General features: G+C 39.0%; 1 protein-coding gene and 1 pseudogene across 1 annotated transcript; both read left to right on the top strand.

Annotated features, from left to right (window-relative positions):
• The first annotated feature begins 9,568 nt into the window (after nucleotides 1-9,568).
• Nucleotides 9,569-27,661, top strand: LOC104218215 (uncharacterized). The gene is made up of 6 exons (XM_070170438.1): nucleotides 9,569-9,709; nucleotides 9,833-10,061; nucleotides 13,074-13,081; nucleotides 26,333-26,500; nucleotides 26,776-27,067; nucleotides 27,595-27,661. Exons 1-6 carry the CDS (start codon nucleotides 9,637-9,639, stop codon nucleotides 27,659-27,661), a joined length of 837 nt encoding a protein of 278 aa, XP_070026539.1. The 5' UTR covers nucleotides 9,569-9,636.
• LOC104218216 (calcium-dependent lipid-binding protein-like) lies at nucleotides 24,656-26,087 on the top strand (annotated as a pseudogene).
• Nucleotides 27,662-27,763: the final 102 nt, after the last annotated feature.

Below are 27,763 nucleotides of genomic sequence, written 5' to 3' on the forward strand. Positions count from 1 at the left end.
CCATCCATAACCACGAGCTAACCTGCGTATGAGAACTTCCAGTCTCCAAGTCCATAAAACACACGAAGTACCATATCTGATCCCAATTCCGCCACTCCCATGTATAACTCATCTCTAGTACTCAATCATTCCACGAGAGATGCTCTAAGATTCCTCTGTGCTGCCAAGCAAACTCGAATATCAGCAACCGATCTGATAAGAAGTGCTGCAATACTACCAGAGTACCATCAACTTAATCACATTACCTCTCTTTGAATCATATACCCTCGTCCAATCACCTCAATTAGCATTACCATTTCCTTAATCATCTAAAGAGTATTTCTCAAATCATCTGAAGCTCATTTCTTCAATTTATTTGAACTGCCCGTGTTGCCTAAGAATTTATGACCTTTCTTTCAAATCTGAACTGTGACCTTACACATGCCAATCTCACTCCTACACAACATTTTGCATAAACCGTACCATTATAGGATAACCACAATAACCTTGCATCTCTTCCGAGCCACAAGCAACTATGTACTCAACCAACCAAGAACTTTCCATTGTTCCCATCTAGAAGAAAATCACTATACATACCATGCTCCTCATGCCCATAGAAAATATACATATCCAACCGAGGTCGAAACCATCAAGAACTCTCCGAGTTCCCCTTGCACAAACCAGACCTGCCAAGACTGAATCCTTCGAACTCAACCGAGCTACGCAGATCACTAAAACCCAAGAGAATTGCCGAGAAACACCTGTAGAAACTCATTACCTCGCAAGCATCCAAAGAGATAATCATATCCTTACCATACCAACTCGGCCTACTACCAAGCTATCCCATCTATCCGAATTTCTTTCTGATTTACCTTCAACTTGGTACTCATTCTTGCTATAACATCACAATTCCTCAACCCAGACTTACCACACGGGACCCAAGCATAAAGCCGCACCGTCTAAGGCTCATAAGCCGCTGATTACTTTCTCAGATATTCCCACGAGCACCACGATCAAAGTACTTTGCTCTGAAGAGACTTCCTGCGAATCTAAATCTGTTAAATTTACCTTCATGGTACTGATACATAGAATTTCATAATTTATAAAGAAAATACCATAAGTCTCGACATCTTCCAATGAAAACTCAGTTTCTAACCACATATACAACTTTAAAATACCCAATTGTTATATGTAAAATCTTGAACACATTAGAACCATTCTCGAGAGTCATTCACTCTATTCAAACTGTAATTAGCCTGACCAAATGAACAGAACCACCCGTGCCTTAATAGCACTCCGACACCGCAGGGTGTAACCTCATCCTAGAACAATCAAGCCACTTCCTACTCTATGCACCGAGCATCCATTACCATAACAGCTTAAGACACTCTGAGATTCCCATACACCTATGAAGCATGACATAACCTCTGTCAACATTTTTCCTTTACTCGAGACATCTTTGATCTCAGTCCATGTAAGCCATAACTGATTCACCAGTCCGCCTCAAACTGGAACTAACATAGCACATAACCATGCAATCAACAAATCAACAACAGACTCCCCTACTTGGCTCGAAACCATAGATCAAAACACACTCAATTTCTCGTAACACATATACTCTATTGATGTCATAATACCATAGTGAGATTAAACTCAAATCCTTTGTAAGCTTGTGAAAACACAGATCATCTAGTACTTTAACTCTTCTGCAAATCTCGCATTCACTCTCACAATAGTTAGTCCCCCCTCTCTTAAGCGACCCATTTAAATTACGACACATATCTTTCACTTGCAGATGAGATCTGCTAACAGACAGCATAAGGATCGCACAACTTCCGAACACTTCGCAGGAGATAACCCACCTGATTTGCCTCAAACTAACACTCCCGCATACCTTCCACCATCGTAAACTTTACGCAGTCACTTAGTCTTCTTGAGTCTGAACCCATACCGCAACATGAAAAGATTTTTCACACGCCCACAACTTGGGGCTATACCTTGAACCAAGATGGAATTCAAACACCTAATAGTTCTTCTATCCTCCAGCGGACCTTTCTCGTCGCTTCTAAATCATATGGATATGTCTCGCAATACTAACATACTCATCACATAGCCATCCAGTCGTCGCTCCCTCTAATAGGGACAATACCGAACATATAAGTTAAAAAACACTTGCTCACACAATCAGCACCTCGGTGCTCAAGCCATAGGCAAAGATCTGGCCTTAAGTCCTCCAGACTGGCCCAACATCAACTCACAGAGATCACATCTTGTCCCCCGATCGGGGACTCACAAGCCATCGATGTAAATCTGATACTAAGCGCTCATGCGCGCATATGAACGCGTGGAAGGAATTCAAAGAGTTATATTTCAAGCTGAATCAAGGACGCACGATAAGAATTCAAGAACATGAAGTTTTCCTAAAGGTTCTACAGCCTCTCAAGGATAAATACAGACGTCTTCGTACCAATCCGTAAGACTCTACTAAACTTGCTCATAACTCATGAGACCTATGTAACCTGACTCTGATACTAACTTGTCACGACCCCAAACCGGACCCGGTCGTGATGGCGCCTCTCATGAAGACAAGGCCAGCCGACAAAGTTCCCAAATCAACCATTTTTCATTTAAAAGTGGTTTTTATACCATTTATAAACCATTAATCTCATAATGAACATTTAAAAGAACAATGCAGAATAATTACATAAGCCCGACATCGGGGAGTCACTAGTCAAGAGCATCTACAAAGGTCTGAATACAACAAAATAGTCAAGTATACTAAGTACAGAAATGGAAATGAGATGAAGAAACAATGTTGCGAACGTCGTGCAGCCACCTTGCTAACTTTGATGACTCCGCGTCTGAGCAATCAATACCCGCTACCGGGTTTTGAAATACTTGAATCTGCACATGATGTGCATGGAGTAGTGTGAGTACTCCAACCCAGTAAGTAATAAGAGTAAATAAAGACTGAGCAGTAGGAAACAATGAATCCACATTCATGATAACTCAATAAGCACATGGGCTGCTAATTCAGAATATGAGTCGATCGTCTTATTAAAATCCAATCATTTGAAAATGCTTTCCGACAGTTTCAGTAGGGGTTCAATACCATTTATAATAAAAGAGATGAAAAACCATAATCGGCCCCTCGGGTAAAACATAGTTCGTAAACAGCCCCTCGGGAAAAACAGGAATCATAAACATCTCATAACATGAAAATCTCAGTGGAAATAACAAAGCCAAATCAGTGATTAAATTCTGAACATCTCATGAACCCCAGCTTAAATGAAAGTTGTTTTAAAACATTTGTTCAACACTTTCTACAAAGGCTCAATATAAAGATGAGTGAAAACAGTTAATAAATCAACATATTCGATAGAAACTCATTTTAAAGAGGAGTGAAAATCAATAAGTTCATAAACAGGCCCCTCAGGCAAAGCATCACTCATGTGCATATATATATCTATCGCCTCTCGGGCAAGCCTCTCAGTCACTCGTGACTCAACTCTTACCAATTAGCGCTCACACTCAGCACTCACACTCAATAGGTACCATTTAGTAAATGTTGCGGCGTGCAGCCCGATCCATATATCTCGTCGACGGCGCTCACTAGGGGTGTACAGACTCCGGAGGGGCTCCTACAGCCCAAGCGCTATATCGCTGCGGCGTGCAACCCGATCCAACATATCGCTGCGGCATGCAACCCGATCCATATAAGTATCGTTGCGGCGTGCAGCCCGATCCATATACATATATATATATATATATATTGTTGCGACGTGCCGCCCGATCCATAACTATATAATACTCACAACCAGGCTCTCGGCCTCTCTCAGTCATTAATCTCACAATCAGACCATCAGTAAAACAGGGAACTCGGCTCAAACAGTTTTCATATTTTTAAGAAATAAAGTGATAAACCAGATTTAAACAATAAACAGGTAAAACATGACTGAGGATATGCTTTCAAAACAAATAGATTGAGGAAAAATAGTGGAAGTGCCCCAAAGGGTCTCAGCAGGTCGGCATAAGGCCCCAAACATGGTATATAACCCAAAATATAATAACATCAAACAATTAACTATCTATTACGCATTAAAATAATCGTTCGGAATGGACTAAGTCACAATCCCCAGTGGTGCTCTACCCCACGCTCGTCATCTAGCATGTAAGCTACCTCAACATAGCACAACGATGTGTAATTCGGGGTTTCAAACCCTCTGAACAGCATTTACAATCATTACTTACCTCGAACTGGCTACAACTCTAGCTCGTGACGACTTTGCCCCTCGAATCGGCCTCCACGCGCGTCGAATCTATCCAAAATCAGAATGAATACGTCATAATATGCTAAGGGAACAAAGCCCAAGCGAAAACGATCGAAAAATATCAAAAATCTCGAAATTTGCAAAACCCGAGCCCCAGACCCACTTCTCGAAACTCAAAAATTTTCACATCATTAGATTTCTTATATCCTAACGATTGCATACATATAAAAATTTCTCAAATCCGACCCCAAATGGTCCTTGAAATCCCAAATCAAAAGTCCAATTTCTCAAGCCCTAGTTCTTCAATTCTAGGCTTAGTTTTCCATGAATTTCTAGGTGGATTTCACAATATAATCGAGTTTTAAGATCAAGATTCTTACCTCAAGTCGATTCCTCTTGAATCCCTCTTTAATTTCCTTCAAAAATCTCAAAAAACGAGCAACCATGGGTGAAAATAGACCCAAAATTGCGGACAAGGCGACTTAAAAACATTCTGCTCAGGCCTGACTTACCTTCTTCGCGGACACGGTCAACCACCCGCGAACGTGTAGCACAAAATTTTTTTATTTGACCAACTTTACCCTACGCGAACGCGACATGCCAGTCGCGAACGCAGTTCTTCCATAGCCTTGACCTTCGCGAACGCGTTTGCTCTATCGCGAACGCGATGATTAACTGACTATTAGACCCAATTCCTCCTCCGTGATCGAGTATACACCCTCGCGAATGCGATATAGTCCTCTCACAAACCTTCGCGAATGCGGCATGGACCCTCGCGAATGCGATGCTTACGAACCCCGGCCCTTCGCGAATGCGAGATCCCCTTTCGAACGCGAAGGCCAAAATGCCTGCAACTGAAACCTGCAATTTTTGAAGTTCTCAAAACATGAAATTGATCCGTTTAAAAACATAACCGAGTCCCTCGGTACCTCAATCAAAAAATATCCAAAATCCTGAAATTTGCAAAACCCGAGCCCCGGGCCCACTTATCCAAACTCAGAAATTTTCACATTAGATTCCCTATCTCCTCACGAGTGCATACATATCAAAAGTTCTCAAATCCGACCCCAAATGGTCCTTCAAATCCCAAATCAATAGTCCAATTTCTCAAGCCCTATTTCTTCAATTCTAGGCTTAGTTTTCCATGAATTTCTAGGTGGATTTCACAATATAATCGAGTTTTAAGATCAAGATTCTTACCTCAAGTCGATTCCTCTTGAATCCCTCTTTAATTTCCTTCAAAAATCTCAAAAAACGAGCAACCATGGGTGAAACTAGACCCAAAATCGCAGACAAGACGACTTAAAAACATTCTGCCCAGGCCTAACTTACCTTCCTCACGGACGCGGTCAACCACCCACGAACGCGTAGCACAAAAATTGCGTTGACCAACTTTACCCTACGCGAACGCGACATGCCAGTCGCAAACACAGTGCTTCCATAGCCTTGACCTTCGCGAACGCGTTTGCTCTATCGCGAACGCGATGACTAACTGACCATCAGACCCAATTCCTCCTACGTGATCGCGTATATACCCTCGCGAACGTGATGCGGTCCTCTCACAAACCTTCGCGAACGCAGCATGGACCCTCGTGAACGCGATGCTTACGAACCTCGGCCCTTCGCGAACGCGAGATCCCCTACCGAACGCAAAGGCCAAAATGCCTGCAACTGAAACCTACAATTTCTGAAGTTCTCAAAACATGAAATTGATCCGTTTAACCTCCCGAAACACACCCGAGGCCCTCGGAACCTCAACCAAACCTACCAACATAACCCATAACATCATTCAAACTTGTTCCAGTCATCAAAACACCTCAAACTACATCAAATTTCCCGAAACTCATCGAATTCAATCCTAAGTTTTCTAAAAACTTCTGAAATACGTTTTCGATCAAAAACCCAACCAAACCACGTCTGAATGACCTGAAATTTTGCACACACAGCCCAAATGACATAACGAAGCTACTACAACTCTCAGAATTCCATTCCAACTCCCGGATCATAATCTTACCTACCAATCGGAAAACGCCAAAATCTCAACTTCGCCAATTCAAGCCTAGTTCTATTCCGGACCTCCAAAACCAATTCCGATCACGCTTCTAAGTCATAAATCACCCAACGAAGCTAACCAAATCATAAAAATTCCGATCTTAGCTCATATATAAATAAGTCAACTCTTGGTCAAACCTTTCAAATTTAAAGCTTTCATCTGAGACTGTTCTTTCAAATTTATTCCGATTTTCCTGAAAACCAAAACCAACGATCTACATCAGTCATAATACCTTACACAGGGCAAGTCATGCCCGAGAACTGGCGATCAAAGTGCAAAAGCTCAAAACGACCGGTCCGATCATTACATTTGGGTTATTTTCACGTGAAAACATTGGGGTAAGTATTTCTTATCATATATTGATTATATTTCATGATTCCATACTCATTTACATCTATCATAGCTAAAGAAATAGAGAAAGAATTTTTGCGGAAATTATGTTTAATTCTATGGGTATACAAAAATTAGAGTTTTAGCAAATCTTCCAAAAACGAAAATTTAAGATTTGAGAACCAATCCGATGTCGGATTTTTGTAAAATTTGTATGGTTGGACTCGTGGTTGTATGGGGGTTCATATTCTGTGACTTTTGTCGTATTCCAAGATGTGGTCCCCACAGGCATTTTTGGGTTAATTTCGGATTTTGTTGGAAATTTAGTATTTTCACATGGAATTAATTCCTATAATATGTATTGAAAGAATTGAGTTAATTGTGACTAGATTCGGGACGTTTGAGGCTGATTTGAGCGGAAAAGGCATTGCGGAGTAAGATTTTGCTCAGATTGAGGTAAGTAACGATTATAAATCTGGTCCTGAGGGTATGAAACCCCGGACATTGTGTTGTATGACTATTTTAGAGGTGGCGCACATGCTAGGTGACGGGCGTGTGGGCGTGCACCACAGGGATTGTGACTTGGTCCGTCCCGCGAGACTGTGGAATTAATTAGCCTAATGTTTAATACATGTTCCCTCTATTTTCAAAGAAATTGACTGTACTTCATGTTAGAAATCATTTTTAGGCTTTATGCCGATATTGTGGGACCCATAGTGGTCGTTTCTTGCTGTCATCTCACTGATTTCATTGATATTTCATACTCAGTCATATTCATTTATTCATATAATATCTCAGTCTCAGTTGTTATTATTGATACATTATATCATCATTTTTGGGCTGATTTTCATGACATTTTGAGCCCGAGAGACTGGAGAGATTGATGACTGAGTGAGGCCGAGGGCCTAATTGTGAGGATGATTATGGGATCGGGTTGCACGCCGCAGCATGCTGTTACTGATTTATGATTGAGTGAGGCCGAGGGCCTGATCTGTGAGGATATTTATGGGATCGGGTTGCACGCCACAACATGTTGTTACTGATTTATGATTGAGTGAGGCCGAGGGCCTGAGTGATTTATGCCACGAGGTGGCTTATTGTAACACTTGGGCTGAAGGAGCCCCTCCGGAGTCTGTACACACCCCCAGTGAGCGCAGGTACCTACTGAGTGTGAATGTTGAGTGCGAGTGCCGAGTGCCGAGTGCTGAGTGACTGGGAGGAATGAGTGAATATGAGGAATGAGTGATTGTAAGGCTTGAGTGAATAGGAGGACAGAGTGACTGTTATTCTGAGAAAATATATTTACTTCATTACTGTTGCATCACAGATGTCATATCACTGTTTTGAAAATTATTGAAAGATATTATTTACTGCTCAGTCAAATTTGATATCTGGTTTATTGAGTACGTACTGATGTGACTTAAACTGTTAAATTGAAAGTATGACTACTCTTATTTGAAAGCTATTAAGATAACTCTATTGTATAGCTCATCACTACTTCTCAGTTCCTTATTTATTTCTGTTACTTACTGAGTTGGTGTACTCACGTTACCTCATGTACAGATCTAGACACTTCTGGTCACGGCGGTGGTTGATTGAGGAGTCAGACTTAGGAGAATATTGAGGTAGCTGCATGGCGTTCGCTGACCTTGACTCTTCTTTCCTTTCATGTTGTACTGTTCTATATTTCCAGACAGTGTTTTTATCATTCGGATGTTGTTATCATTTAGATGCTCATGCACTCAGTGACACCGGGTTTTAGGGATGGATTTTTTAGTACTTTTGGAGTTATATTCTATTCTTAAAGGTTTTATTTAATATTAACTGCTTTCTCCTTTATTTAAAAGTTCTACTATGTTGAGATATTGAGTTGAGGCTTGCCTTTTACCACGATAGGCGCCATCAAGACAGGTGAGATTTTGGGTCATGACAGATGCACGACAAGAAAATTGGTATAATATATCACATAACTGAAATCTTAGCAAAATAAAAGTTAAGAAAAATATTTTTTGAAGTGGTATGAAGTTGATGTTTGGTGCAATAATGATCATGTTTAGTTTATTAGTATAAAAAAATTAAATAAAATTAACAGAAGAACAAGAAAAAAAGAAACAACGGTGAAAATAATGCATTTTGTAGTAGCAACAACATAAAAGTTCAAACTTGAGAAAATAATTTAGTCAAAAATAAAAAAGGTTAGCTTGAAAACCCAAAAAAAAAATCCAAAACTAAAACAAAAAGTGGCTTATCGTAATATAAACTGAGGTCAATTATTGTCTTAGATGGGATTGGTTTTGAAGAAATATGTATTAACAGAAGCGCAATATTAGGGCTGAAGATTTTAGTATAATAAATGATAGACAAATAACGAATGAACCTATATATGAGGTGTATAAATAAATTTTATATTTTTTTTTAATGCGTTATTGAATCTATTTTTCATATAATTATTATGCATTTTTAATTGATCAATTCAAATTATTTGTATCACAAATTATATATTTTTATTTTGTGTTTTCATATCATTAAAATGCTATAGCAGTAAAGTTGATATGTTTTTAACTTAAGTAATAAAATTTTAATACGAGAAACTGGTTTAATTAAACACAATGCAAGCAGACAAATAATTGAGCTTTAAAACTCAATAGTGATAATTTTACATATTGTTACTTTGAGTATAAAATTTATTATGATAATTTCTTTTAATATCAACTGCGCATCACGCGGGTACTACTACTAGTATGTAAAATTTGTAACAGTTTTAAACATTCAAATTCCCATTTGATTTTTAGTTAAGCAGAAAGAAAAGAAAAAGGAAATAAATAGAGTACTCAAAAAAATAAAAACAAAAACAAAAATGAAAAAAAGAGTACCCGGTAGCCTTAAGTCAATTGGCGGCTGAATTTCAGACTTAGGCCTCCAATCAAATGGGGCATGTATTTTCTTGAGATAAAACGCTGCAGAGAACATAAACAGAGCAAAGTTGCAGGGGAGAGAAGACTGATGAACGCCACCACACCTACAAAAATAGCCCAAACTCTCCCTTACTTCACCTCTCTATTTCACCCTTCTCGAGGTGCTCTTTGATATTAACACTCATCGTTAGTCTTCTTCCCCTTTTCTTCTTATAATTATAAATTTTGTTTCCAATTTTGCTTAGACATAACAAAGATTAAACCTTTTGTTTTTTTTTCTAAAGGGGTGGAAAATATTGGATTTTTGAACTTGTGGACAAGAAGTAGGAGGGGTTTTAGTATGAAGAAAATAGCTTGGAGTTTGGAGAAAAGTGATGGCAATGTGGAGACTAAGGTAGTTTTTGTGAGTCCTGCAACAGAAGATTATGCCGAAGAAGCAATTGAAGCTATCAAAGCTGGGAAAATTTTAGATGTGCCCACTAATACATTATATGGTTTTGCTTGTGATGCTTGGTATGCCTTTAATTTGATCTTTCCTCTTTAATGACAAGTTACCCACACACACTAGAGAAATGAACTGTCATAGAAATATATAGTTATGTAATATTTTGAGTATACTTTGTACTAATACATTGTTAGTACTCTTGGGTTTTGGTCTATTTTGTATTGGATAAAGGAAATAGAATGGAGAGGAAAGCGTAGGCTTGAATTAATAACTAGGCTTGGACAATAAAACACCAAAATTCTGTTGCAAAGTATTCTAAATTTTCTTGTTGATATTTTTGCCTTTCGATTCAATGTAGTTCTATATTCTGACATTTTAATGGAGTAAAAATATCAGAAATTAGTTAGATACTAAACTGTCATAGAAATATATAGTTATGTAATATTTTGAGCATACTTTGTACTAATACACTGTTAGTACTCTTGGGTTTTGGTCTATTTTGTATTGGATAAAGGAAATAGAATGGAGAGGAAAGCATAGGCTTGAATTAATAACTAGGCTTGGACAATAAAACACCAAAATTCTGTTGCAAAGTATTCTAAATTTTCTTGTTGATATTTTTGCCTTTCGATTCAATGTAGTTCTATATTCTGACATTTTAATGGAGTAAAAATATCAGAAATTAGTTGAGAAAATTTGTTTTTTCTTAGATACTAGCAAATAGAAATTAGTTGAGAAACTTACAGGAAAGATTTTGAGATAGGCAAACATGATGTTTTGGTATACTAGTAAGGCATAATTAGTCAACTCTATCTTATTTGAGATTTGCCTTTGTTGGGTTAGCATATTTGTTACTACCCAAAAATAAGGTGAAGCTTCGAGGAAAATCTTTTGGAGGTTTCTTCACAGTGGTATTTAAACTCTCACAACCAATGATAACCTAAATTGAGCATAGGGTGTCAACTTAATGAGGACTTATTCTTTTTTGACAAGAATCAGTGTCCTTTGTTTAGGTACTTGGGGACTTTGGCTTGTGAAAAGAGCACTGTGTGCCTGAAGTGGGAACTAGATAGTGATAAAAGGAATGATATTTGTCACGATCCTAACCCCGAACCCGATCGTGATGGCGCCTCTCGTGAAGACAAGGCCAGCCAATTAAACCTAATTCACTTTTTAAAACAGTTAAACAGTATAAAAGCGGTCTAAACATGATTTAATGACAATAAGTGGTGGAACTACAACCCAACACAGCCCTAACCGGGGTATCACAAGTCACGAGCATCTACTAGTGTATAAATACAACTGAAAGTTTGAAGTGTACAAATATAGACTAATGAAATGAAGAGAAAGAAAAGTAGTGCTGCGAACGCCGGCAGCTACCTTGCTAAACTCCGATAACTCTGCCTCCGATCAACCAAACCCACTACCGGGTGTATAAATACCTGAATCACACAAGGTGCAGGGAGTAAAGTGAGTACTCTAACTCAGTGAGTAATAATCATAACTAAAGTCTAAATGGTAAGAAATCACGTAAAGCATATCGAGATATTGTATAGAAGCATTTCAAAAACCAGTAAGAAAGTAGTGAAGCTGTAAAAATCTCTTAAACATCTTAGCTCAATTTAAACTTCTTTGAAAATGACTTTTTCAACAGTTACGCAAATGAATGCAAAACTGTTAGTGCAGATAAGCACAGAAATCCGCCCCTTGGGAACAAATACCATAGTTTAACGGGTAAATGACAGATAAATATGAAAGATAAACACATAAAGGTTCGCCCCTCGGGCAACAACATGAAACAACAACTCTGCCCCTCGGGCCATATCTCAGAACAATACCAGCCCCTCGGGCAATCACATAGAATGGTACCAGCCCCTCGAGCTATCACATAGAATAATACCAGCCCCTCGGGCAATCACATAGAATAATATCAGCCCATCGGGCTATATCTCACATCATAATGGGTACCTGCACTCACTGGGGGTGTAAAGACTCCGGGGCCCTTACGGCCCAAGCGCAATATCAAGCCACCTCGTGGCATCATAAACAGGCTATCGGCCTCATATCAATATCAAGCCACCTCGTGGTGCACAATCTCATGCCCTTGGCCTCATTATCATAATCAGTATATCACTGCTACGGTGTGCATCTCGACCCAAAAGTATCCTCACAATACAGGCCCTCGACCTTACTCAGTCAAAAATCACATAAGCCACTCGGGCAATAGTAAAACATAATGCTCAGCCCAAAATATTATTTAAAATATCATTTCAAGTGTTAAAGCAGAGTAAACATGGCTGAGTTTTGAAAATAGTGAAAAATAACATGACTGAGTTCAAGTATAAAGTCAAACCAGTGAGGAAATATCAACGAAAATCCCCAAAGGGTTCAAATAGCCAACACTAGGCCCAAATATGGCTTTCAACCCAAATAATGATGATAGCAAATAGTTTTCAATCAAATACACTATAAAATCATCAATCGGGACGGACCAAATCACAATCCTCAATAGTGCATGACCCCACGCTCGTCATCAAGCATGTGTCTCACCTCAATATAGCACAACGATGTGCAATTTGGGGTTTCAAACCCTCATAACATCATTTACAATCATTACTCACCTCGAACCAGCTAAATCTCTAGCCCGTGATGTCTTTTCCCCTCAAATCGGCCTCCACGCGCGTCGAATCTATCCAAAATCAGAACGTGGACGTCAAAATATGCTAAGAAGACAAAGCCCAAGCGAAAACAATCAAAAGATGACATAATTCCCGAAAATACCAAAACCCGAGCCCCGGGCCCACGTCTTGAAATCGGGTAAAATTTACATTTTCAGAATCCTCAAACCCTCACGAGTCTAACCATACCAAAATTATCCAATTCTGGTACAATTTGGTCCTTCAAATCATCATTTTATATTTTTGAAAGATTCCATAAAAAGTTTTCCCAAATTCCATCCCAAGTCACGAATTAAATGATGAATTCAATGATAGATTTAGGTACTCTAGCCAAATCTGAGTTAGAATCACTTACCCCGATGAATTTCTTGAAAAACCTTCGAAAAATCGCCAAAATCTGAGCTCTCTAGGTCAAAATATTAAATAAAACCCAAAACCTCGTATTTATAGAGTACCCTATGGATTTCCACCTCTACGGACCGCACAAAAATGACCGCGGTTCGCACAAAACCAGTGCGGTCCGCACAAAAACGACTGCAGCCGCACAGGTTTTTATCTTCAGTGACAGGCTTTAGTTCTTTGGTCATAACTTTCGCTACAAATGTCCTAATTACGATATCTTTACCTTTCTGGAAACTAGACACAAAGGGCTATAACTTTCGCTTTTGAATCATCTTAAAATTCCTTGTAGATCAAAAGATATGAGCTTCCTAAAAAGGACCAGTGAAATGTTCCCCACCGCGGTCGCACTGCATTTTGTGTGGTCCGCACAGCACCTACTGCGGACGCACTTCATTTTGTGCGGACCGCACTGGTGGGTTACGAGGCCTGCAACCCTTCTGGACCTGCTACAGCTATAATTTTAGGCCTAAAACATCCCGGAATCCCCGAAACTTCAAACCAATTGTACCAACACATCCCATGACATCGTTCAAACTTGTTCAAAACTTCGGAACGCTCACAACCACATCAAATCACCAATTTAACATAGGATTCAAGCCTAAGAACTCCAAGAACTCTTAAATTATGCTTTCAATTAAAAAGTCTACCAAATCTCGTCCGAATGACCTAAAATTTTGCACACACATCCCAAATGACACAACGAAGCTACTGCAACTCTCGGAATTCTATTCTGACCCCTATATCAAAATCTCACCTATCAACCGGAAACCGCCAAAATATCAACTTCGCCAATTCAAGCCTAAATCTTCTCTACAACTCCAAAACCCATTCCGATCGTGCTCCTAAGCCACAAATCACCTAACAGAGCTAACCAAACAATAAAAATTCCAATCTGAGATCAAATACACACAAGTCAAATCTTGGTCAAATCTTTCGAATATTAAGCTTTCAATTGAGACTGTTCTTCCAAATTCATTCTGATTAACCTGAAACCCAACACCAACAATTTGCATAAGTCATAATACACCACACGGGGCAAGTCATGCCCGAGAACTAGCGAGCAAAGTGCAAAAGCTCAAAACGACTGGTCGGGTCGTTACATCCTCCCCCATTTAAACACGTGTTCGTCCTCGAACGCGCCTATAGTTGTTCTAGAAGCCAACCAATTGCTGAATTACTTTACCATGCATATACCCGGGGGTGATCCCACGTCACCCTATCTCATATAGGTCCGATAACATAATGCAACTAAAATTTCACAATCCAACCTAGACCATAAACCTTAGAACCACATTTCCACTTTCGAAATCATCCACAAGATAAGAATCTCACATCTATATTCAGAATAATCTCGAACCAGCTGTAATAACCCATACCTGCAACCTCAGGTGCAATTACATGATAAACCACGTAACTCAAACGCTCGTAGTGATAACTTCTATTCACAGCAGCTGCCCACAACAACCGAATACCAGTAGAAAACCTCTTATCAACTAAAGTCTAATTCCAACACTTTTATATACTGCCAACGATAAATGAAACACGCAATAGACCATAACCATTTATCAGATCAATCATTCATGAAGCCACTTCTCCTTTGGCAAATGCCATAGCAAATTTCCAAGCCGAACCTCGATATTATCCTTTCAACATGCTGAAATCGAATTTGTTTGTATTCATTAATGATCCCAACGATCTCCTCTAATCCAACACACCACTCTGGTGACATGACACATCAATATAGGCCTAAGCCACAACTTGCATAATACGTGCACCAATAAGCAACGGTCTGAACATACTCAAATCATGAAAATGACTCAAATGAAAGAGTTGTACCTCAAGCTCACCAGTACCACCACAACACAAAGCTAAGAACCCGTCTGACATTATAGGAACAGAACACATGAATCTAACCTGCAAGGTCATACCTCCACATATATTCGCTGCAATGCGTGACCTTATCCAAACACTGTTCCACATGGAACACCTCAAGTCACTCTGCTCGAAATTGACGACCAGCGCAATTGATGTATAGAATCAAAGTAAATCATCATAACCACGGTAAAGAAAGTACATAACACCGCACAACCTGAAAGGGCATAACAGATGCGCCATCCGCCAAGCAATATCCAATACTCCTCCCGCTCGAATCCTGCTGAGAGACCCAATAACATCGCACCACATGTGCTGATAACCAACAAATCCTAATGCCTCGCAGCACAGAAAGGTAACTCATAGGCCTACCCGAATTACTAATAAGCTCAATAACCGACGAAACAACACCTCTCTTAATAATACAATTCGGAGCCAACCAAGCCAACTCAAGTTAGAACACACATCCACATTGTCCTGCCAACGAACTCCTTATCAAGGTGAAGCTGCTCCTTCTACCCCTTTAACTATGTCGGTGCCATACGATATGGTGCCCGGTATCAAATCAATACAGAAATCAACAACCCTGCCCGGCGACATGCCCGACCACAAGAAACGCATCCGAAAAGTCCCTCACCACCGGAACTGAATCAATGGTAGAAGCCTCTACATTGACATCCATCACGAAAGCCCAAATAAGAAAGACAATCCTTCCCAGCCATCTGTTGGGTCTTCGAAATATAAAACCACTCCACAAGGGCATAATCCTACAGAACTCGCCACTCAATCTGTGGCATTTTCAGCATAGCCAACAGTGACGCCTTAGCGCAATAGTCCAGAATGACACAACACGGAGACAACCAGTCTGAACCCAATATCCCATCCAAAATCTAACATGCCAAGCACAAAATATCTGCTCGGGTCTCCAAACCCCGATAGTCACTAAACAGTGCCGATACACACGACTCACAACCACAACATAGCCTGAATGTGAGAACTTCCATGTCTCCAAATCCATATGGCACATGAATCAACATACTTGATCCCAATTTCGCCGTCTGTACATACCGCACCTCAAATACCCAATCATTCTATGAAAGATACTCTAAAATTCCCCTGTGTCACCAAGCAAACTTGAATATCAGTAGTCGATCTAACAAGAAAGCGCCGTAATTCTACCGAAGTACCATCAACTTAATCACATTGCCTTTTCTGAAACATATACCCTCGTCAAATCACTCCCATTTAGCAATACCATTTCCTTAATCATCTGGAGATCATCCTCATAATCATCCGAAGCTCATTTCTCTAATCATCTGAAACTGCCCTTGTTGCCTAAGAATTTTATGACTTTCCGTTCAAAACTGAATTGTAACCTTACACACGCAAATCTCAATCCTCCACAACATACAGCATATACCATACTATCCTAGGATAACATGAGAACTTCATCTCTCTTCCGAGCCACAAACATCTACGTACTCCACTAGTCAAGAACTTTCCATTGATCCCATCTAGAAGGAAATCACTATGCATCCCATGCTCATCATGCCCATAGAAAATTTACATCTCCAACCGAGGTAGAAACCATCAAGAACTCTCTGAGTTCCCCTTGCACAAACCAGACCTGCGAGGACTGAATCCTTCTAACTCGACCAATCTACGCAAGCCATCAAAACCTAAGAGCATTACCGCGAAATACCTATAGGAATTCATTACCCCGTACACACCCAAGGAATTATTCATATCCTTACCATACTGATCCAGCCTACTACCCAGCTATCTCATCTATCCGAGTTTCCTTCTGATTTACCTTCAACTTGATATCCCCTCTTGTTGTAGCACCACAATTCCTCAACCCAGACTTACCACACAATACCCAAGCATAAAACCACACTGTCTAAAGCTCATAAGCCGCTGAGTACTCTCTTAAATGTTTCCAAAAGCACCATGCTCAAAATACCTACCCCGAAGGGACTTCATGCGAATATAGAACCATTACCTTCCTAATACTGATATATAGAATCCTATAGTTAATGTAGAAAGTACTACAAGTCTTGACATCTTCCAAATGAAAACTCAGTTCCTAACCATGTATACAACTTTAAAATACCCAATTGTTACATGTAGAATCTTGAACACATTAGAACCATTCTCGAGAGTCATTCACTCTATTCAAACTGTAATTAGTTTGATCAAATGAATGGAACAACCCGTGCCTCATTGGCACTCTGACACCGCAGAATGTAACCTCATCCCAATACAACCAAGCAACTTCCTGCTCTATGCACCGAGCATTCCTGCCAATAACAACTCAAGACATCCTGTGATTCTCACACACCTATGAAGCATAATATAATCTTCATCAAAAAATTTCTTTACCCGAGCCATCATCGGTCTCAACCTTTGTAGGCCATAACTGATTCACCCGAACGTCTGAAACCAGAACCAATATAGCACATAACCGTGCAATCGCTTAATCAATAGCAGACTCCCCCACTTGGCTCGGAGCCGTAGACCAAAACACACACACAATTAACTCATAACGCATATACTCTATTGTTGCCACAATACCATAGTGAGATTAAACTCAAACCTTCATAAGCTCATGAAACACAGACCATCTGGTACCTTGAATCTTCTGCAAATCTCGCATTCATCCTTGCAAAAGTCAAGCCCACTCTCTTAAGCGACTCAAAATTCAAATTTCAACACTTATATTTCAATTGTAAATGAGACCTTCTAAAAGACACATAAGGATCACACAACCTCGGAACACTTCGCAGAAGATAACCCACCTACCTTGACTTCAACTAACATTTCTGTATACCTTCTACCGTCACAAATATTACGCAGTCACTTAGCCTTCCTGAGTCTGAACTCATACTGCAACATGAAATTTACTTCACTCCCAACTAGGACATATGAAAAGACTTTTCGCACACCCATAACTCAGGGCTATACCTCAAATCAAGATGAAAATCAAGCACCTAATAGTCCTTCTGTCCTCCAGCAGACCCTCCTTGTTGCTTCCAATTCATAAGAATACATCTCACAGTCACAACATACTCATCACATAGCCATGCAGTAGTCACTTCTACTAATAGGGACACTACCGAACATACTAGTGCGAACACACTTTCTCACACAATCATCACCTCGGTGCTCAAGCTATAGGCAAAGATCTGGCCTCAAGTCCTCCAAACTGGCCCAATATCAACTCACATAGATCACATTTCACCCCTCGATCGGGGAATCACAAGCCATCGATGCACAGCTTATATTGAGCGCTCATGCGCGCACATGAAAGCGTGGAAGGAATTTAAAGAGTTACATTTCAAGCTGAATCAAAGGACGCACGATTAGAATTCAAGAATATGAAGTTTTCCTAAAGGTTCTACAGCCTCTCGAGGATAAATACAGACGTCTCCGTACTGATCCACAAGACTCTACTAAATATGCTCATGACTCGTGAGACCTATGTAACCTAGGCTCTAATACCAACTTGTCACGATCCTAACCCCGAACGCGGTTGTGATGGCGCCTCTCGTGAAGACAAGGCCAGCCAATTAAACCCAATTAACTTTTTAAAACAGTTAAACAGTATAAAAGCAGTCTAAACATGATTTAATGATAATAAATGGAGAAAATACAACCCGACACAGCCCTAACCGGGGTGTCACAAGTCACGAGCATATACTAGGGTATAAATACAACTAAAAGTCTGAAGTGTACAAATATAGACTAATGAAATGAAGAGAGAGAAAAGCAGTGCTGCGAACGCCGGCAGCTACCTTGCTATACTCCGATGACTCTGCCTCTGATCAACCAAAACCCACTACCGGGTGTATAAATACCTGAATCTGCACACAAGGTGCAGGGAGTAAAGTGAGTACTCCAACTCAGTGAGTATTAATCATAACTAAAGCCTGAATGGTAAGAAATCATGTAAACCATATCGAGATGTTGTATAAAAGCAGTTCAAAAACTAGTAAGAAAGCAGTGAAGCTGTAAAAGTCTCTTAAACATCTTAGCTCAGTTTAAAATTTTTTGAAAATGACTTTTTCAATAGTTACGCAAATGAATGCAAAATAGTTAGTGTAGATAAGCACAAAAATCCGCCCCTCGGGAACAAATACCATAGTTTAACAGGTAAATGACAGGTAAATATGAAAGATAAACACATAAAGGTTCGCCCCTCAGGCAACAACATGAAACTACAACTCCGCCCCTCGGGCCATATCTCAGAACAATACCAGCCCCTCGGGCAATCACAGAGAACGGTACCAGCCCCTCGAGCGATCACATAGAATAATACCAGCCGCTCGGGCAATCATATAGAATAATATCAGCTCCTCGGGCTATATCTCACATCACAGTGGGTACCCGCACTCACTAGGGGTGTACAGACTCCGGGAGGGGCCCCTTACGGCCCAAGCACAATATCAAGTCACCTCGTGACATCATAAACAGGCTCTCGGCCTCATATCAATATCAAGCCACCTCGTGGCGCACAATCTCAGGCCCTTGGCCTCATTATCATAATCAGTATATCACTGCTATGGCATGCAGCCCGACCAAAAAGTATCCTCACAATACAGGCCCTCAGCCTTACTCAATCAAAAATTACATAAGCTACTTGGGCAATAGTAAAACATAATGCTCAGCCCCAAATATTATTTAAAATATCATTTCAAGTGTTAAAGCAGAGTAAACATGGCTGAGTTTTGAAAATAGTGGAAAATAACATGACTGAGTTCAAGTATAAAGTTAAAATAGTGAGGAAATATCAACAAAAATCCCCGAAGTGTTCAAATAGCTGGCACTAGGCCCAAATGTAGCTTTCAGCCCAAATATTGATGATAGCAAATAGTTTTCAATCAAATACGCGGTAAAATCATCAATCAGGACGGACCAAGTCACAATCCCCAATAGTACACGACCCCACGCTCGTCATTAAGCGTGTGCCTCACCTCAATATAGCATAACTATGTGCAATCCGGGGTTCCAAACCCTCAGAACATCATTTACAATCATTACTCACCTCGAACCGGCTAAATGTCTAGCCCGTGATGCCTTTTCCCCTCAAATCGGCCTCCACGGACGTCGAATCTATCCAAAATCAGAACGTGGACGTCAAAGTATACTAAGGGGACAAAGCCCAAGCAAAAACAATCAAAAGATGACATAATTCCCGAAATTACCAAAACTCGGGCCCACATCTCGAAATTGGGTAAAATTTACATTTTCCGTATCCTCATACCCTCACGAGTCTAACCATACCAAAATTATCCAATTCCGGTACCATTTGGTCCTTCAAATCATCATTTTATATTTTTGGAAGATTCCACAAATTTTCTTCCCAAATTCCATCCCAAGTCACGAATTAAATGATAAATTCAATGATAGATTCAGGTACTCTAGCCAAATATGAGTTAGAATCACTTATCTCGATGAATTTCTTGAAAAACCTTCGAACAATCGCCAAATTTCCGAGCTCTCTAGGTCAAAATATTAAATAAAACCCAAAACCTCGTATTTATAGAGTACCCCACGGATTTCCACCTCTGCGGACTGCACTAAAACGACTGCGGTCCACACAAAGCCAGTGTGGTCCGCAAAAAATGATTGTGGCTGCACAGGTTTTTATCTGCAGTGATAGGATTTAGTATTTTGGCCATAACTTTCGCTACAGATTTTCTTGAAACTAGACACGAAGGGCTACAACTTCGTTTTTGAATCATATCAAAATTACTTGTAGATCAAAAGATATGAGCTTCTGAAGTAGGACCAGTGAAATGTTCTCCACCGCGGCCGCACTGCATTTTGTGCGGTCCGCATAGCACCAACCGCGGACGCACTTCATTTTGTGTGGACCGCGCTGGTGGGCTCCGAGGCCTGCAACCCTTCTGGACCTGCTACAGCTATGATTTTAGGCCTAAAACATCCCGGACCCCCCGGAACTTCAAACCAATTGTACCAACACATCCCATGACATCGTTCAAACTTTTTCAAAACTTCGAAATGCTCACAACCACATCAAATCACCAATTTAACATAGGATTCAAGCCTAAGAACTCCAAGAACTCTTAAATTATGCTTTCAATAAAAAATTCTTTCAAATCTCGTCTGAATGACCTGAAATTTTGCGCACACATCCCAAATGACACAACGAAGCTACTGCAACTCTCAAAATTCCATTTTTGACCCCTATATCAAAATATCGCCTATCAACCGGAAATCGCCAAAATATCAACTTTGCCAATTCAAGCCTAAATCTTTTCTATAACTAACCAAACCATAAAAATTCCAATCTGAGATCAAATACACACAAGTCAAATCTTGGTCAAACATTTCGAATATTAAGCTTTCAACTGAGACTGTTCTTCCAAACTCATTCTGATTAACCTGAAACCCAACACCAACGATTTACATAAGTTATAATACACCACACGTGTTACGACCCATTTTCTAAACAAGCCGAGACCAGCACTCGATCACTAAACCTGATCGAGCGAACCATCTCTGCTTATTCAATGTATTATAGCTCCACACTTTAGATGCAACAAAGCAATACTCTAACCAAATACTCTTGATTAATTCAAATATTTAAATAAATCAACTCCAAAACTTTATTCATAGTAACTACTGAATTATTGCTAAGTTATTATAAAATAACATATGAATCTCAACCCAATGACTATGTCTATGAAGCATCTACCGATAAACTGACGCACTGCTCAGGACATGAGATTTCCTGGCCAGTTCTCTAAATAAATAAAGAAATAGCTAAATGAAAATGACTCTAAGAATACTCCACGAACAAAAGCGGAGCTCACCAATATCACTGGAAGGGAAGGAAGTCCTAACTCGTAGCCTGCTCGCCTGCAAATCCGGTTCCTACGTTGTACCGCAGACCAACGTAGGTTCCCAAAAGTGAACGTCAGTACCATCCACTGTACTCAGTGAGTTTCAACAACAGGGGGAGAAACTTTAATAACATATACATTGCGAGCAAAGGTTCTAAATGCATGTAAACATAAAGCTTATAAGAATAATTCTAAAATAATTGCATAATAGCAATTTATGAATATTCTAAAAGAAATTCTTTTCTTTTTTCTTTATTTAAAAAAAAATACTTTACTTTATACTTTGGGAGTTCCAACTATCCTGACTTAATTCTGTCTCAGTCACCATGTGATCGGCACGGGTTCGATCCCAACCTGATCGAATAGGCCCAATCCACGAGGTGCCACTCGCTTCATGGTTCTCAGCACTCATGTCTCATACCTTAGCGTGGCTAAGTAAATTCTCAGCAACGAGACCCTCGGCTCGTGTGCTCCCTACTTTGGCACAAGTAGTTTCAGGAAGTCAACGCCTTGGTCAGGACCTTAGGCCTGGACGATGACCCCTTCTCAGAATAAAGGATACTCCCAATAATCTTTTCTTTCTAAAATTTCTTCCTGTGACTTTTCAAGTCTAAATCTTTTATACATACTCATAGAGTTATCCTTAAATGTAAGCCATTACATATAAATTACAATAGAAGTATTTGAAGTGTACGAAATATTGAAAACCTTTAAAAGATATCAAAAATTGTTCAATTTATTAAGAAGCCGACATGTATGCATCAATATTCAACACGACTTAAAGTTCCCTACCATCGCACTTCTTGTCACAGTGCTATTCTGAGTTATTTGCCATATGCAAAATCTGACTTGAAATCCAATTTCTATGACCAAAGTAATGTTACAGGTTTTATTAAATGATCTTGAGAATAATAAAAAGAATAACACACTTATGAAATATTCAACTTGCCTTAGTATACAGATAAAGTCATTACTAATGTCTTAGTCCAATTAATACCACAAGCGTTATTAATATTCATCAAACACCTTGTGTGCATGCTTTTGTGAGTTAAATCACCTTAATAAAGGGTTATATCAACTCACCTCAAAACTTCTCAAGCCAATACGTAGGCCCAAGTCCAATTGACACCAGTCAAACAATCGATTCTACGACAACCGGTGTATTATAATCAATTTAAAGTACTACACCTAAATATGAAATTTATTGTTGATATAGAGGAAGAATGGAATTAACTATTCTATTCTTACTACTGTAGAGTAATTGACAACGGGAATTTTATATACCTGAGTTCGAGAATTAGTGATTTGTAAAGAACCCTAGGATTTCTGTTGCCTGCGTGATAGGAAGCCTCTGTTGAGCGAACTGTTCTGTTTTTTTTTTTGTTTAAGGCAAAAGCCTTTCGTCCCTTTTGGGTGAATGACAGAACGTGGGTATTCTGTTTTTATTAAGGCTTAGAGCCTTTGTTTTCCATTAGCCCTTTTATGGGCTTTTAGGCCTTTTTTTTTAACTTAACTAATAATTAATGATACTCACTTTTAATAATTAATAATATTAAAATTATTAATATTTTCATAATTGATAAAGGGTTATATCAACTCACCTCAAAACTTCTCAAGCCAATACGTAGGCCCCAGTCCAATTGACACCAGTCAAACAATCGATTCTACAACAACCGGTGTATTATAATCAATTTAAAGTACTACACCTAAATATGAAATTTATTGTTGATATAGAGGAAGAAGGGAATTAACTATTCTATTCTTACTACTGTAGAGTAATTGACAACAGGAATTTTATATACCTGAGTTCGAGAATTAGTGATTTGTAAAGAACCCTAGGATTTCTGTTGCCTGCGTAATAGGAAGCCTCTGTTGAGCGAACTGTTCTGTTTTTTTTTCTGTTTAAGGCAAAAGCCTTTCGTCCCTTTTGGGTGAATGACAGAACGTGGGTATTCTGTTTTTATTAAGGCTTAGAGCCTTTGTTTTCCATTAGCCTTTTTTTTAACTTAACTAATAATTAATGATACTCACTTTTAATAATTAATAATATTAAAATTATTAATATTTTCATAATTGTATATCCAGTTATATATATATATATATATATATATATATATATATATATATATATATATATATATATATATATATAGGCAAGGTAAAAATAATAAAAATGGTAATAATTTATTTCTATACTTAGCGTGTTTCAAAACTTTTAAAAATATGAGAAATGTTACAACACGGGCCTGAGAATCGGTGAGCGAAGTGAAAAAGCTCAAAGCGACTGGTCGGATCGTTACAATATCTGTAGTCGCTCTCCATTCCGGCCGATTTTTCTTGATCTGCAGTTGTTCTTTAAGGATTGCATTCCCTGTTCCACACCATGTGAAGAAAGATAATTTCTCCTATTCTGTATCTCCTTCCACCTGTCTCCCTGGAAATGATAAAATCTAACTCAAAGAAAGAAGTAATAGATTAGACCTTAAGAACCATATCATTCCTAGGATAGTGCAATAACATATTGACTGAACAGGACGTTTCAAACATTCTTGTTGGAGAAAAACAAACAGTAGGTAAACTTCATAAAAAACAAAAAACAAACAGTAGGTAGTAATTCTTAACCGTCCAAGCCTCATTCATTTCATTGTACAATGAAATAAGTAAGATATCTTTTCTTTTTTAGCCTCAAAGTATTGTGGAGGAAAGGAATGCCAAGAAACACCATTTGGTGGAGAACCTGTGTTGGAGAAGCAAGAAGCTTCAGTATTTATACCTAGTTATTATTTTGGGAACAAAGAGTGGATTGGGTTGAAATAGAATGGGGTTGATTTCCGCATACTGATGGGGATAATCTTCGAAATCAGTTTAATAACAGCTTGGCCAGATTTGAGGTACAGGAACTACAAGCCAATCAGTAAGGCAGCTGATATGAAACTAATGGGCTCCCTCCACAGGGATAATCTAAAGAAAATATGTGGCTGTAACTTTCTTGAATGGATGTCATTCCCAGTTTATGAACAGGTCAAATTGATGAACAAACAATTCGAGCAAATGTGGCCATTTATTGCCGAAGCAGTAGAGGCTATTGTAAGAGATTTGCTGAACCTTTTTTTAGAAGATTATTGACCTCCTGGAATTATTTCATTAAAGTTCAACAAATTACCATTGGGAACTTTTGCACCTAAAATAGAAGGTATTCATGTTTTCAGAGCCTTAAACAAGGTCAAAGCACTATCGATATTGACCTCTGATAGGATACCTCACAGCCTAGTGGTCAATGAAGTGGGTGCAAACCTTGGAAACCAAAGTTCAAATCTTATCAGAGACAACAAACACTAGGTGATTTCTTCCTATCTGTCTAAGTCTTGGTAGGCAGAGTTACTTGGCATTTACGCGTCTCGGACTATCCGAAAATGTCGTTGGATGTGTGTCGGATCCTCCAAAAGTAGTATCGACACGGGTGAAATAACATTTTGGAGAGTCCACACAACATAGATGCTATTGATAGTTATAGGTGTCCAGTGGAATGGTCAACGTGTGCCAAGCTGGGACACCTTCTGTTATCCAGAAAAAGGACATTGACCTCTGATGGGGTGGTGATCTCAATATTGTCTTAAGTATTGAAGCTGCAATGGCTGCTTCTGTACCCACTCAGTTGAAATATCTTCAATCTTACTGTTATTTGTGTCATATTCCAACTAGCTGGGAAATTCCTTGCTTCTCTGTTGTTATTGTAGATTTACTTTCTAAGCCAAAGTCTAAAATTGATTATACTTTGAGGGCTGTTGGTGGAAGTTTAACAGCTCTTCTTGGACTTTCAGATATGATTGATGACACTGTAAATACACTAGTGACCAGTAATAGATATGCTAGAATGGCCCTACCAAAATTATTGTTCCAATGGGCGGCATGCCTATAGATACTAGCGATTTGAAACTTAAGCCACAGGGAAGCATATAGAAAATGTAGTAAAGGCTAATGGCTTAAAGAATCATGAAATGTTAGGAAAATCTGATAAATATGTGGTTATATTCATTCGTCCACTTTTCAAGGTTAATACCAAAATTATTGAGAAGAACCTAAATCCCATTTAGGATCAACTTTTAATTACAAAAGACAAAGAGACTCAATCTCCCATCTTGGAGGTCTTCATAACGACATTGGGCAAGACCAGCGAATAGGTGTCATAAAGTTGCCTCTGAATGAGCTAGTAGCTGAGACTACTAAGGAAATTGAAATAAGATTACTGCCAAAACTTGCATGTGCTGATTAGTTCTGTGAATTAGAAAGTAATCTTTTGAATCTAGGTTGTTAGAAGATAATATACTTCTCATTGGAAAATTTATTGGGGCTCCAGGTTGATTTAACTTTCAGAAAAAAGAAACATTCTTGTTGTTCGTTGTTCATTCATTTGACCTAGCAATCAAGGAGACAATTTAATTTGTTGTTTATTTCTCTAAGTCGTATTTATGGAAACTCTGGTTTAATTTTATATGGTGCATTGATTTAATTCTGCAGAGGTAGTGAATAGTATTTATGAGATCAAAGGACGTAAGCATACAAGTCCTCTGGCTATTTGTGTTGGTGATGTTCATGATATACAACGTTACGCTGTAACAGATCATCTACCTCATGGCTTGCTAGACTGCCTGCTTCCTAGACCTGTAATTGTGGTCTTAAGGCGATGTTAGTAGCTTATTGTATGTTATGTCCAACAAATATGGCAGGAATGGGTATCCTTATTCAAGATCTGTTCAAATCTTAAGGTTAAATATCCCAAGTTAGTACAACGACATTTTTACACAATAATTGTATGTAACTTCTCAAGTAAGACACTTGAATAAGGACCAAGAAGAGCCACTTACCTAGGCAAATACTGGCCCGTGTTCAGTAGTTTTAGAAGCTTTTATCTTTCTCTTATAAATCTTCTGTGCTAGAGGCTGAATTCATATATTTTGCAGGTGACTCAAACATCCTTGAGAAGTCATTAAACCCTGGATTAGAGACCATAGGGGTTCAAGTGCCTGACTATAAGTTCATCAGGGCAGTTGCCCGTGGTTCTAGAAGTTCCCTTGAAATTACTAGTGCAAACCTCAGCGGACAACCGAGTAGCATAAACATCAAAGATTTTGAGAACCTTTGGGATCATTGTGCATATATCTATGATGGAGGAATTCTTCCAGCTGGGCGAGCAGGATCAATAGTGGTGGATCTTACCAAATTGGGAAAGTACAAGATTCTAAGTCCTGGGAGGTAAGCTTCCAATAACTATGGTGGGAAATATTATCGAGTTGAACTGATCATAACCTTTTGAGAATGCTTCAAAAGAGTTCACTTCTTAAATTAATACCAGAAAATACTCGAGTAAGAAGATGCATAATAATTTTTATATTGTTTACTAAATCAATCATGCTCAATTCCATTACTCCAATAAATATAATAAGCTTAAGAATTAAGATATACAATTTGTCTCATGCCTTGATCGTATTAATGGTATGCTACTTGCAAACCGTTTCTTGTTTGAGGGACAAAAGTTTCTTTTGTACTGTTCAAGTACAGAGTCTTCATGTGGAATATATGTCATTTTTGGAGTTTTTGCCTTCAAGATTTCTATCTGGTGCAATCCTCTAGATAATGTCTATGACTTGATCATGTATGTATTCTCTGTGTATAATTATGTCTCGTTGTCGAAACTTCTCTTGGTGTTTGACTGTTTGAACTAGAAAGTCGTCATAAGATTGTTTTGTTTAAATTTGATGAACCACTAACTTTGTGAACAGTGCCAAGGAAGAGACGGTTGCTATCTTTGAAAGACACTCCCTACTGGAAGATGGGACTGTAGATTAGCAAGCTATTGTTAAGTTGAATCTGTTCAGCAGAAGAGGGCTTTATATATATAGATATTATTTGAAAACATCTTAAACAACACAAAAGTGCACAAACACACTC

This window comes from Nicotiana sylvestris, chromosome 3 (assembly GCF_000393655.2).
Source record: "Nicotiana sylvestris chromosome 3, ASM39365v2, whole genome shotgun sequence".
NCBI lineage: Eukaryota > Viridiplantae > Streptophyta > Magnoliopsida > Solanales > Solanaceae > Nicotiana > Nicotiana sylvestris.

Coding starts and splice junctions, on each gene's coding strand:
- LOC104218215 (XM_070170438.1), top strand. CDS start 9,637: ATGAACGCCACCACACCTACAAAAATAGCCCAAACTCTCCCTTACTTC. Junction 9,710..9,832: donor TCTATTTCACCCTTCTCGAG/GTGCTCTTTGAT, acceptor TTTTTTCTAAAG/GGGTGGAAAATATTGGATTT. Junction 27,068..27,594: donor AAGATTCTAAGTCCTGGGAG/GTAAGCTTCCAA, acceptor CTTTGTGAACAG/TGCCAAGGAAGAGACGGTTG.